This window comes from Peromyscus californicus, unplaced genomic scaffold (genome assembly GCF_007827085.1).
Source record: "Peromyscus californicus insignis strain IS unplaced genomic scaffold, ASM782708v3 Scaffold_21__1_contigs__length_65335640, whole genome shotgun sequence".
Classification (NCBI taxonomy): Eukaryota; Metazoa; Chordata; class Mammalia; order Rodentia; family Cricetidae; genus Peromyscus; species Peromyscus californicus.
The window spans coordinates 35,035,382-35,048,172 of record NW_026294514.1 but is presented as its reverse complement, the minus strand read 5'-3'; the positions used below and the strand labels follow the sequence as shown (position 1 = coordinate 35,048,172).

The window sequence follows — 12,791 nt, the reverse complement described above, 5'->3', positions numbered from 1 at the left end:
ATAGTTCTTGTTCTAAATTAATACATTTTTTATTAATGACTCTGCAGCAGTTCAGCAATAATGGTTTTCTCAAATTACCTTATGAAACAATAAATACACATATCAGTAACTTGAGATTAAAAACTTGCAGAAATAACTGGAAAATCCAAACGACTGTATTAGTAAACCCTTAGCTGTACTCCTTGTTCTATTGGTTCTCATGGTTGCTGTAGCAGAAAACATCTCAGGTTGGCACCTAAGGCCATCATTTCACCTAATCAAAGGCTACTTACTGCCTCTCTTTCCTACATCCAGTATATTGCTTAGCTGAATTACAGTACGTCAATTAACTCTCCTGTTGCCCGTCAAGGTGCAGAGTATTCTTACCTCACAGTAAAGACCAAGACTTATTCACGATTTTCAACGCACAGTACTTTACACTTGGCCCGGCTAGTATGAGGGCTTGGGTGAGGATCTGCTGAGAAGCAGAATGAGAAGCACGGCACCTCTCTCTCTCTGACCCCACCCACAGCAACAGTGATTCTGAAAACTGACTGGGCAGCACAATGAGTCGTCTCTGTGTGAAAGGAGAAGGGAGATGGGGGAACTAATTCAATATTGTCCCAGCTATATTTTTATTGCCAACTGTGCTCATGAGCACATGAATGATGCCTTTCCATACATGGGTGGATGCAGGCTCAGAAAAATTATAAATTAATTCACATACAACTTCTCACAAACATGTTCAAATTGTTTATACTCTACTTCTCATAGGCACTCTAATACTCTTCAGTGGTGGCCCTTCTACTTTCCAGAAGAGACCCACACAGAATTCAGATTCCTCTATTACTCCTCTTCACGCACACAGATTAACAGTTGTGTGCAATACTTCTATTTCTTTACATGCACAATTTCACACCTAAACATGGTCTCAAAGAGAAAACTTCCTTCACTGAAATGAATACCCCTGACATGCAGAGTAGTGAGAAAGAGCCAATAATTTAAGGCAACCGTTGCTCTGCACTGAAATTGCTTTGAAACGATCTGGCAGATGGTACTTTTTTTTTTATTATTATGTAGAAGTTTTCCTGGGGGAAAACACATCAAGTTACTAAAAGAAAGAAAGAAAGCAAGGCTAAGTGGTCACACAGAATTAGCATTAGCTATACATCTCTGTCATGGCTGCAGCGCTCCTCAGCCAAGCAAGGCAGCAGCTGGAATTTGCATATGTTATCAACCACCAACTGCCAATGACCACATTAAGCCAAGGGAGGCTCACAAAATCATACAGCTAAGATACAACCATCTCGTGTGTATTCATAAAATTATGTCTTTCTTATAGAGTTGTGTGGGTTCATCTTCTAGAAGGTTTTCATCGGTACAGCAGGAGATCTAACTTTCAGACACCATTGCTTCAGGTACCTACCGATTCCACAACACTTACTAGAGACACCTTCCTCCGGTCTATTGCTACAAAATAACAAACCTAGACTTAGCAAGGGGACAGTTAACACAGTCAAAGTACTTATGTACAGACATGAGTACGTCACGGTGAAACCTATTTTGTACAATAAATGTAACTGAAAAAAAAAAAACACTGAATGCGATTTGGTCCACTTTTCTTACAATTTCCCATACAATAAAATAATCAAGACAAACACTACCTTTACAGTCTTTAATGTTGCTACAGAGAAAGGAAAAAAATATACAATTTAATTACAACAAATCCCCCATCATTTAAGCCATACCTCAGCTGAGCTCTTTGAATATATGAGTCTTATGAATAGGGCTCAAAGGTATCAACAGCAGAGGTGCTAGATATTAATTGGGAGATCATTTCTTTTCCATTATGGCAACCAGTCTCATTCTCAAGCCAAGGCTTCCATAGTGTATCCTGCCCTGGTTTCAAAAGTGGTTAAGGAGCAACCCAGTTGCACAGTGGTGTGTGTGTGTGTGTGTGTGTGTGTGTGTGTGTGTGTGTGTGTGTGTGTGTATGTACTCTGCCTGATCATCACAGGACAGCAGTGTGGATATGGGAATGTGCTTTTCAGAAGTCTAACAGAAGACACATATGTTATCCCACCATCAGCAAGGAGGCCCAGATTTAAACAGGACACAGGCCCTAGGCTGGCAGACGAAAGTGGTGAAGGACAGAAAGAACTCTGTGCCCAGGGCCAGCTGAGCTTGGTGGCAGGTTGTTAAAGAAGAGCAAGGGGGAGAGGAACAGAAACTACACAAGGAGTGGGGAGGGGAGCGAACCAACCCACAGTGAGCTCAGGCTCCGAGCTAGCATCTGCCTTTTGACTTGGATAAGGAGATGGCTCTTTTCCAAGTTTTTCCTACTATTATGGTATCAGCTGCCTCTTGGACTCATTTGTAAGTACCGACTGACAACAGAACAAGACAAGATTTCTGTTAATAGTGAATGTGCGAGTACTTGAAATAATAGAGCTCTCTTATTATTCCTGGCATGCATTTTAGGATTTGTAATTATGGCCAGGTACCAAAATTTGGAAATATTAGAAAACTCTGAGGTTGAAAACTTGCTACCCTGATTCCTTAACTTACCTTTACAATGTATTTAAGCGAGGAAGAGCCTCAAACTAATTGGTGTGGGCTTGGTATTCTCTCTCCTAATGAATTTCTCTTGGCTGACTCTTTTTTAAAACAAAACATAGCTGTTAAACTAACATTCCTTACTGTAAAATCCCATGAACCAAAGAGAAATAAATATGCACACAGCCTTAAGAACTACTGTTCCTAAAGTATCTTCTGTCAAAAGTAAAAATAAATACGACGAATAATAAGAAGCATCTAAAGTAAATCCCTCAGGAATGATTGGCTCAAACCCCAGAGAAGGAAACCCTCCATGGAATGCTGAGAAGTGCAGAGAACAGCACTCCTGCCCCTACAATAAACACAAAGGCTGGACAATCTAAACAGTAACTCTCCTTGACTACATTCAAGAGCTGTGGAGGTAGAGAAACCACAAATCCTAATCCTAAAGTGGTACGTGGAACTTGTTTACCTCCTCAAATCCTGCTGCCAGTAAGAACTCAGAGAAAACCATGAGACGAGAGGTAAAGGCTGAAGAGTGGGCGAGCAGGAGATCCCAGAACCACTGGTGCTGAGACAGGGGAACCACACACTGACCCAGAAGAGAAACAGGAGTTAGTGTCCATCGCCTTAGTGACAAATGAAGAGACGGTCCAATAGTGTGTATCTAACTCCTCATGACTGCTGTGAAGGACACAACAGTATCTATGTCATATCTGTGCTAAAACTGGCTAACTGGAATTGAAGGAAGTCCTGGTATAAGTGATAACATGTAGGAGACAGAGAATAGCGAGACATTTCAAATGCATCAGGAAGAAACAACCAGATAAAACATAGATTTCTTACAGTTAAGTGGGATTAGTGTCTGTGCTGGCGAGTTTTATGCCAAATTGATACAAGCTATACTCATTTGGGAAAAGAGAACCTCAAGTAAGAATATACCCAGACCTGGGCAACCCTGTCAGGTATTTCTTGATTGATTATTGATGTAGGTGGGACCAGTTCATTGTGGGTGGTGCTACCCCTGGCCTCTGGTAAGAAAGCAGGGTGGGCAAGCCATGAGAAGCAAGCCAGTAAGCAGCATTCTTCTATGGCCTCTGCTTAAGTTCCTGTCTCCAAGTTCCTGCCTTGAGTTTTTGCCCTGACTTTCTTTGACAACAGACTATATGATATGGAATTGTAAGTTGAAATAAACCCTTTTCTTCCCAAGTTGTTTTTGTTCATGGTGTTTTTATCACAGTCACAGAAACCCTAGCTAAGACAGAAATTGGTACCAGGTTTATGGGATATTGCTGTGATTGACCTGATCATGTTTTGGGGAGGACTGTATTATGACTTTGGAACTTTGGGTTGGAAAAGTTATTGAATTCTGTCTCAGAGCTTAATGGGCTGTTCTGTGGGAGCCTAGAAGATAAGAATGCTGAAAGTATTGCAGACAATGGAGGTCTCACTTGTGAGGTTCCAGAGGGAGGTTTGAGAGTCCCTTAAAGACTCTCTTGGGCTCATTCAATATTTTGAATTAAGAATCTGTGGTTCTGGTCAGCTGGGGCTAAAGAATCAACTGTGATTAATAAGAGACCAAAACCCACTAAAGTGAAACCTCTGCTTTGCTGGAACAATCTGGTTGTCAGCTGTGGCTCGGCAATCAGCTGGGATTAAGAAGAGACCAGCATCACTGGAACAAAACCTTCTGCAAAGTGTTTCTCAGGACTGGCACACAGAAGCTGTGGTCCAGAGAGGCCCAAGACTGCATGTCAAGCTAACAGCCAAATTTGTTCTTGTATAAGAATCACCCACATGTAGCTGATTTTGGTGGCATGGAGCTGCAGGACTGAAGGAGTTATGGAGAACACCTGAGACTTGGTATCGCGAGAGGCCACGAGAGGCCGTTGGTGAAGGTGCAGCCTCAGTTGTAGTAGAAACCCCAGGATTGAACGGGCCTTGAACAGAAGTTGAGGCATGGCACCATGCCACAGGGACAGAGTTCTTGAAAAGAATGCAGGAGACACTATAAGCGAAGGTGCAGCCTAGCTGCAGTGGAGAGCCAACATTTTGGAGACGCCGGTACCACGGGACAACCACCACGGACAGCAGCACCTGCAGCGTGAAGCCAGCCTGATTCCGTGAGACAAGCTGTTGTGTGCTACAAATGGCAGACCTGGGGGAAGTGGAGCCCTTTGGAGACCAGAGGCTTATGAGTGTGTCCCAGACTGTGCCCTGGTTCTTCCCCTGGAGGGAGAAATTATATAACCCACTTCTGATTTCACAGGAGCCTACAGTTAAGAGAATCTGTTGTTTTATAGAGACTTTGGATTTTTTAGAGAAACTGTGAAAGACACCTTGGATATTTATTGTAAAGAGGCTGAACTTTTAAATTGTCTGATTTTTTTTTTTAAAGACCATGGGACTTTCATTTAAAAGTTACAGTGTTTTCGATTGTGATATTAATATTAACATGCCCAGTCTCGAGGACAAGTGTGTTTGTGTATCAACAAAAGGCCAATTGTGCTGGCTGGTTTTATGTCAACTTGATGTAAGTTAGAGTTATTTAGGAGGAGGGAACCTCAATTAAGAAAATACCCCCACCCAACTGGCCTATGGGAAAGCCTGTGGGGCATTTTCTAGATCCATGTGGGAGGGCCCAGCCTACTGTAGGTGGTGCCTTTCTGGGCTGTATAGGAAAGCAGGCCGAGCAAGCTGGTAAGCAGCACCCCTCCATGACCTCTTCTTCAGATCCCACCTCCAGATTCCTGTCCTGATATCCTCTGATGAAGGACTATGATTGTAAGTTGAAAGAAACCTGTTTCTCCCCAAGTTGTTTCTGTTTACAATCTTTTATCACAGTAATAGAAATCCTAATACAGTCTCTCAGAAAAAAAAAAATAGGAAAACTAGGGTGCAGTTTTTATACAACATTGGAAACTTCAAAAATTGGCCACAGGGCTGGTAAAATGACTCGGTGTATAAAGGGCCTATCACTCAAACCTAGGAACCTGCATTCCATCACTGAACCCACGGTGGGAGGACAGAGCCCACTCCCACAAGGTGCTTTTTGACCTCTACACACACACACACACACACACACACACACGCACACGCACACGCACACGCACACGCATGCATGCACACACAAATAAAAAGAATTAGCTGTAAAAAGCTTTTTTTAAAAAAAAAAACTGGTGAGTTTTGGGTTGGATTACATGTTTGATGTTGGGGAATTGCTGATTTTCTTGGATGTGATAACAGTGTTGTGTGTAAGTAGCAGGATGTCCTCTGTCCTTGGAGACACTCACCACAGCACTGGGAAGTAAAGTAACATGATGTGTGCAAACTACTTTTACAGGCCTCACTCAGTCAAGACAACGCTCCCATCTGCCTTCTCTCTGGTCCAAATACACTGACCCACAAAGTCTACACTCACACAAGGCTGGGCAAACTGCGGGCTCCATTCTGACAGAAAGCCACCATGGCAATGGTCTACTTGCATGACCACAGAATTTTACTTTCAATGAATGTTCTAAAAAGCATATGGAACTAATTTCAAGAAAACTGACCCAAGGAAACTTCCTGAAGTAGTAACAGATAACAGCAAAAATTCTGCCCTTATAGACGGCTTACATTAATTCCAATTTTGTTTCCTTAAAATATTTTATTGCTGTTTTATTAAGATACAAAGGAGATATTTTAAAAGGGTTTTTTTTAATTTAAAAATTTTTTTTCCTACAGGAAAATTCTTGATTTTTTTTTAATTGCTATAAAATGTTGATCATATGGTACACGGGGTTTTGTACCCTACTTTTCCCATTTAATACTATCATAAGCAAACTTTTTGCCACTACATTTTTCAATAATGTTGCTTTTAACATGTACATGTTCCCATGGTACAATGAAACTATAAATTATTTAGTCTTCATTCAGATTATTGTGCAAATTTCAACTTTATGATATAAATTATGAAAAAAGTAGATGTACAAATTTTGGACTATTACCTCTTTAGAAAGACAGACTCCCCTTTAGGAAATAAGTTAGCACAAGACTTGCTCGACCCTTTCCCACATGCCTTCCAGAAGTCAGACAACTGACACCGTCACCAGCAGTACATGGAAACTGTTATAACCACCATTAAATGTGGGTGAGATTTAGAAGCACAACTCTGCTAACACACACCACATTGGTATCTGATACACAATGGTTATTTTTTTTAAATTATATGTTCAAATAGTTTTCTTTTTTATTGATATGGGTTGGTGTTAATTACTGTGTTACATGAGTTCTTTACATGTTAATGACAGTCTCTGTCAAATGTTTTATGTGAATATCTATTACTTTTCATTGCTTTTCTCTTTAGAAAAGATGATACCTGAAAGTAACAACTGTTCACCTATCTTACTGTTTATATTTTCATTCTTGAATACATCATTTTTGCATTTCATTCAATTAGTTTGGAATTGAGTATATTATGTGTTCAGGCTCAAACCTGACTCTTCCTCCTAAGCAACTTAATTTTCAATGAGCATTCCTCTAACAATGTATTTCACTGGAATGTGCTCACTGTTACACAGAGTGTCACACAAGGTCACAGGGGTCTCAGATCCAGACGGACCTTTGAAAGACCAATGTCAAATACCAGGTGCTATTGTGATTTTTTCCGAGAATGGAAAGAAGAAAAACCTTTAAATTCAGAAAATACTCTTGTGAGTGAATGGGGAACGGAGGGGGACCTTCTGGCTTTGTGGAGAAACAGGGGTGAGGTGAAGAGAGCAACTGGGCAGGGAGAGTGCCTGCGTCAGTCTCTCACACTGGGAGGCACACCACAAAGGTGCTTGGACTCAAAGTGTGGGTCCTATCTACCTACACCAAGTGACTGGTTTATGCAGATGCAGAAACCAAACCCTTGGCCTCAAAACAATCTCAGGCTATTCTCATCAGGCCAATCTTAATAGTGTCTGGCAGGAAGAGCAACAACGAACTTTGAAAAATAAAATCACTTTCCCTGAAACGTTTTACAAATGAGATAATAAAGCATTTTAAAAAGTATTTAATAGAAGAAAATATGAAGTTATTTCAGAAGAAAATTTGAAGTTATTTCTCTTGCTGCCCAGCATAGTGCTCCTTTCCGATATGTCTTCACAACTGTGTTTCAGACAATTGGATGAAGCCTGGTCAGGTATGGAGGTGCGTGCCTTTGATGGAGAAGGATCAGGAGCTCAAGGCTACCCTGGGCTATATGAGATCCTGTCGCAAAAGAAGGACATGGCTCAGTGGTGAAAAGCACTGGCTACTCTTGCAGAGGAGCCTGGTTTGATTCCAGCACCCACATGGTGGCTCACAATCATCTACTATAATGCCAGCTTCAGGGTACCTGACACCTTCTTCTGGCCTCAGTGGGCACAGCATACATGTGGTGCACAGACATACATGCAGGCAAAACACCCATAAAGATAAACAAAATCTTTAAAAAAATATAGGAATATATATATATATATATGATTATATATATAAAAAAATATATAAAACCTCTGAAGGTAACATGTATCTGATTTTTCTGCCCATTGCTCAATACTTAGATATTTTTGTTTATTTTTCTGTTACATATTAGTTATGTTTATAATAGCTTAGTAACTACTAAAGATTTACAAATGAAACATTCTCTAAGGCTGACTCTAACCTCCTTTTCTGATGCACAAAGTGCAGGACCTTTTCTCTGTAGTTATATGCAAGTCTCTCAAACCACTCCAAAACAGCCAGGCCCACCAGAGGATGCTCCCAGCCATACATCTCCTACACACTTGTCTCTGAGAGACACAGAAGGCAATTACTGGAGAAAGCCACTCTCTCTTTCTGAGGAACACCTGCTATAGTTTGGATCTGATGTCAGTTATCCTCCCCAAAGGCTCAGGTGTTGAAGGCGCTGTCGCCAACAGGGTGAGTTCATAACTGAATGAGCTCCTGGGAGGTGGAGTCTTGCTAGGTGAGACAGGTCACTGGCAGTCTGTTTCTGAAGGGCCTGTCTTGTTCTGGGCCTCTTCTTCTCTATTGATCTCTGGTTCTCAGCAGCCAAGGAATGAGCAGCCTGAAACAAGCTCCCACCATGATGGTCTGCATCATCTCAGGCTCAAAACAATGGATCCAGCCAACCTGGACTGAAGTGTCTGAAATCACATTTAAAGCATTCCTCTCTTAGGCACTGTGCCAGTGGAGGAAAACTAAAACAGCAACTTTGTTGCTGACACCTTTACAACTGGGGGAAGGCAGGGGTGGGGGTGAGGACATAATCCCAAGAAATGAAACTTCACAAAAGGGTGCCTATCCACTTGTGATTGATCCTTTCTCTTACCCCATTTGACATGGGAACTTTCTAGACCCAATGTTCATACTCTGACTCAGCCTGTTTGAGTTTTCCTCTAACCTTTTATCATTTTTTGAAGGCTTGGTATTGGTAGACATTTTACAAAAAACAGATGCTAATAACCCAGTGTTGCCCCCTCAGAAACGTAACTATTGACCGAGTCTATCATGCATTCATTCTGTGGCTCCTGGGATTTATCTGGTCAGTGTGGAAGGGGGTGGAGATTAGCTATTCACTCTATGCACATGAGCCCTGCCCTGCCTTGCTTGTCCACACATAACTACATCATAACTAGCCAAATACACAGGAGTATCCCTGAGGATTCATTACAACACTGATTCTGGGGCTCTTTTCCAGGTTTCAGGATTGGGCCACCAAATCATGCTTCTAGAGTTTATCACTCTAGATGAGAGATTTCTTTTTTTTCTTCTCTTTCTTTTTTGGTTTTTTGAGACAGGGTTTCTCCGTGTAGTTTTGGTCCCTGTCCTGCATCTTGCTCTGTAGACCAGGCTGGCCCTGAACTCACAGAGATCCGCCTGGCTCTGCCTCCCAAGTGCTGGGATTAAAGGCGTGTGCCACCGCCGCCCGGCTTAGATCAGTGATTTCTAAAAATGGCTGGGTTCCCCTTTGCACTTCTGAGAGACAGTCCATTTCCCCTCTCTGCTGAGTTGACTTGCCCTTGTAACATGCTTTGGTAATGTAAGACCATGGCCTGTCAGCCACCTTGCTTGCTTGTACACTCTGTCTTTGGAAGCCTTGTAACGAGCCTAGGCAAACCCGCTGAATGGGAACTAACAGATGGGTTCATGAGGCTATTGTGGGATGCTCCAAACTGATCCCTGCAGCTTGCCAGCCAAAAGCAAGGCATTCTGGCCCTGCTGACCCATGCACTCTTAAAGCAAGAAATGTCTACCGTTGTCAGTCGCCAACTTCAGAGTGACTTGTTATACAATGATAGAGTACCAATATTTCATAGCTCTGATACCGTGCACCCCAGAAATACCAATTTCTCCCTTTTCTCCAGCCTCCTGTTACCTACAATGTGGGATCTTATTTCTTCAATTTATTACAGGACACTATCTCTATGTGCACTGCCACTGCCAACATTGCCCTCCTTAAATTCAAGGGCAACACTATTACACTTCGTGTGTTCCCATTGCTGAGCAGCATCTGGCCATTGCTCAGCTCTTGTTTGCAGAAGGCTACTTCCAGATTCACAAAACACAGCTCACATCGCACGCCTACCTGAACTGGTGTTGGTTACAGTAAGTGCTGTGACCCAACACCTGACAACCTGAGGGAGGACGTGCTTATTCCAACTTGCAGTTGAGGCGATACAGTCCCAGGCAGGGAAAGCCTAGCATGATGGGGAGGTGGCTGGTCACACTGTGTCCAAGGTCGGGAAACAGAAATACATGAACTCTGGTGTCCAACCTGCTTTCTCCATTTATTCAGCCCAGAAACCCAGTCCGTGGGAGGTTTAAACTTTCCTGGGAACACCTTCACAGACAAACAGAGGTACCATGGAAATTTAAAATCTACTCTTTGACTCCTGAGATCAACTGCTGCAGCAACATTCCACTGAGGCTGTTTCACCACAGGACTCCGGCCCCAGCCCAGCTTCTCAGTGCTCAGTTCAAAAGCGAGGGCTGGCACGAACACACTCCTTAGAATGCCTTTGACATCTCTGCAAATTCTAGAGATTCCTGACACCCCACCGTCTCTGCTTCTGTGAAGCAGATCTAAGGACACTCCCCGATCCTCTCACCCCGAGCACCCACTTAGTACCTCTCCTGGGTACTTGAAATTACGGTTACTTGTGCAGCACAGTATGCAGCATAAATCCACTTCCTAAGATATCGTGAAGCTTTTCAGGGCAGATCCTTGATGTTATCATTACTCATGCAGGAAGTGGTATCAACGAAGTCCACACACAACCAGACCGTCAAGTTTTCCAGAACAGGTCCCATCTTCTACCTCTATGTTCACTCTATACCTACACGGTACCCTATGAGAAGTACAAGTAGTATAAGTTCTACCGAGTCAATGGCTGCTTTTTAGGAACTTATGCTGGGGCAATAATGAGGAGATCTACACCCGACTTCAGAAGCCAAACCCAGAGCAAAGACAGCAAAATAGGTAGAGTGATGCTTAGACGGCAGTCTGTGAAAGAATCTTCTGAAAAACGTGTGCAAACTACAAAATCCCAGGCTCTGCCCCTGGAGAGATTGATTCAGTAGGATTCAAACCTCAGTCCATTATTTGATTCCAAGGACAATCTGTGGGGATGTTCGTGGCCAAGACTGGTATATGGTAATAAGTGCCTCCTTTACAGCCATGAATACCAAAGAAAATACCCTTCTCATGTACTTTATTTATTTTTTAAGTTTCTTGACTTCAATGTTAAGGCACAAAGCACAGCCAGCCTATAAAAAGAATACTTAACAATGCATCCAGTCTGGCACCTTGGGAGCTTAGGCTGTGGGACAACGGCATCACATCCCATTCTTTGAGATCACAATCTGCACAGGTTTTTTTCACCTATATACCCTTTTTTATAAACTATTCAAGGCTTAATTTACTACAAATAGTCCTTTTTCAGACCACCTTGCCACGAGGCTGGTTTTAAAATAACTGAAGGGTGCAAGGCTCTTACCTCGGTCCCAGAGGCTGGCTCTTAATGCTCTTTCCAGCTGCTCCTCCTCACTCAATCCTGCTGTATAGACATCATAGTTCCTATGAGTTTCTTCATAGGTTCCCGGTCTGCCATCTGGGTAGTGATTCTGATATCCAGAGGGGCCTGTGGGTACAATCAGAAGGTTACAGACCCCAGTAATGGCTTTTGCTTCAGAATTCCCGCTTTGTATATGCAAAGACAAGCAAATAATTCATGTCACTATTTTGAGTATAATAATAATCTTGTAATTAAAAGAAGATGACATACAGAGAAAAGTTCCACAAGAGTGGGCAATGATGACCCTGTCACTGCTGCAGCCACAGTACAGAACACAGACCTGGACATGAATGAGATGTTACATGCTAAAGAGAAAAAGGAACAGTAACTTAGAAGGCAGCTGGAGGTGCAGAGAAGAGATTGGAATGGGCTTAGAGCTGTTGACCATCCCCCTGTCTCAGAGTGTTTCCTGTGAAGTTCTGACTTAAGTGGGTAGAATGGTGGGGCATAGCCGAGAAAGTTTTACCTTCTTGTGGCTCCACCCAATCAGAGACAACCAATGTTTCATACCTAAACCACAGAGCGCCCAGGCTGAGTATTCTATTTCAAAAACTAATAACAAGATTGAGACAGATAAGCCACTTTCTCTGATTGTAACTGCACTTCTAACTAACAGCACTTGCAAAAAATCGGTACTCAATAGAAACAAGAGATGACATGCCCATTAAATAACAATTTCCACACTAAACAGACACCAATTAATAAAAGACGGTAGTGGAACAAAGTTTGCTTTTGCAAAATAATTCTATCAAACTTTTGTCCGTTTGAACCTCACTCGTCCTTGTGTTTTCTTTAACTGTCAACGGTTATAGAATTAGTTTGAAGGGACTTTTCTCTTTAGATAACAGTCTGGCATAATGGGAGAAATTACCTTCTGCTCCATGCTCCCCTCTATCCTGTTGTTAGCATATTCTTTGAAGGGGATGTTTCTAGTCTTAATTAATGCACTTGGTTGTTAATGAAACTCTGTAAGCTACGGTATCATGTATCTCTACGTCATCTACACAGTGCATGAATGGGTACTAACTTTACTGCAGAAAAACACAGAACTTGTTTGAGCAAAATTTCACATTCAGGAATTTGATCACTGGAACTCAATCTACTTTGAAATAGGCTTCCTTATAGCATTTTCATATGTGCTTAGTTTCAGCTGACCCTTCCCCTCATTACCTC

At 42.3% G+C, this 12,791-nt stretch overlaps 1 protein-coding gene across 8 annotated transcripts in view; it reads right to left on the bottom strand.

The window, feature by feature from the left end:
- Positions 1 to 12,791, bottom strand: part of Rhbdd1 (rhomboid domain containing 1) — a 171,458-nt gene that overhangs the window by 58,859 nt on the left and 99,808 nt on the right. For all 8 annotated transcript variants that reach the window (XM_052750026.1, XM_052750027.1, XM_052750028.1 and 5 more), the window contains one exon: positions 11,541 to 11,684. In XM_052750026.1, coding sequence (XP_052605986.1) covers positions 11,541 to 11,684 — 144 coding nt within the window. The remainder of the gene's footprint in view (positions 1 to 11,540; positions 11,685 to 12,791) is intronic.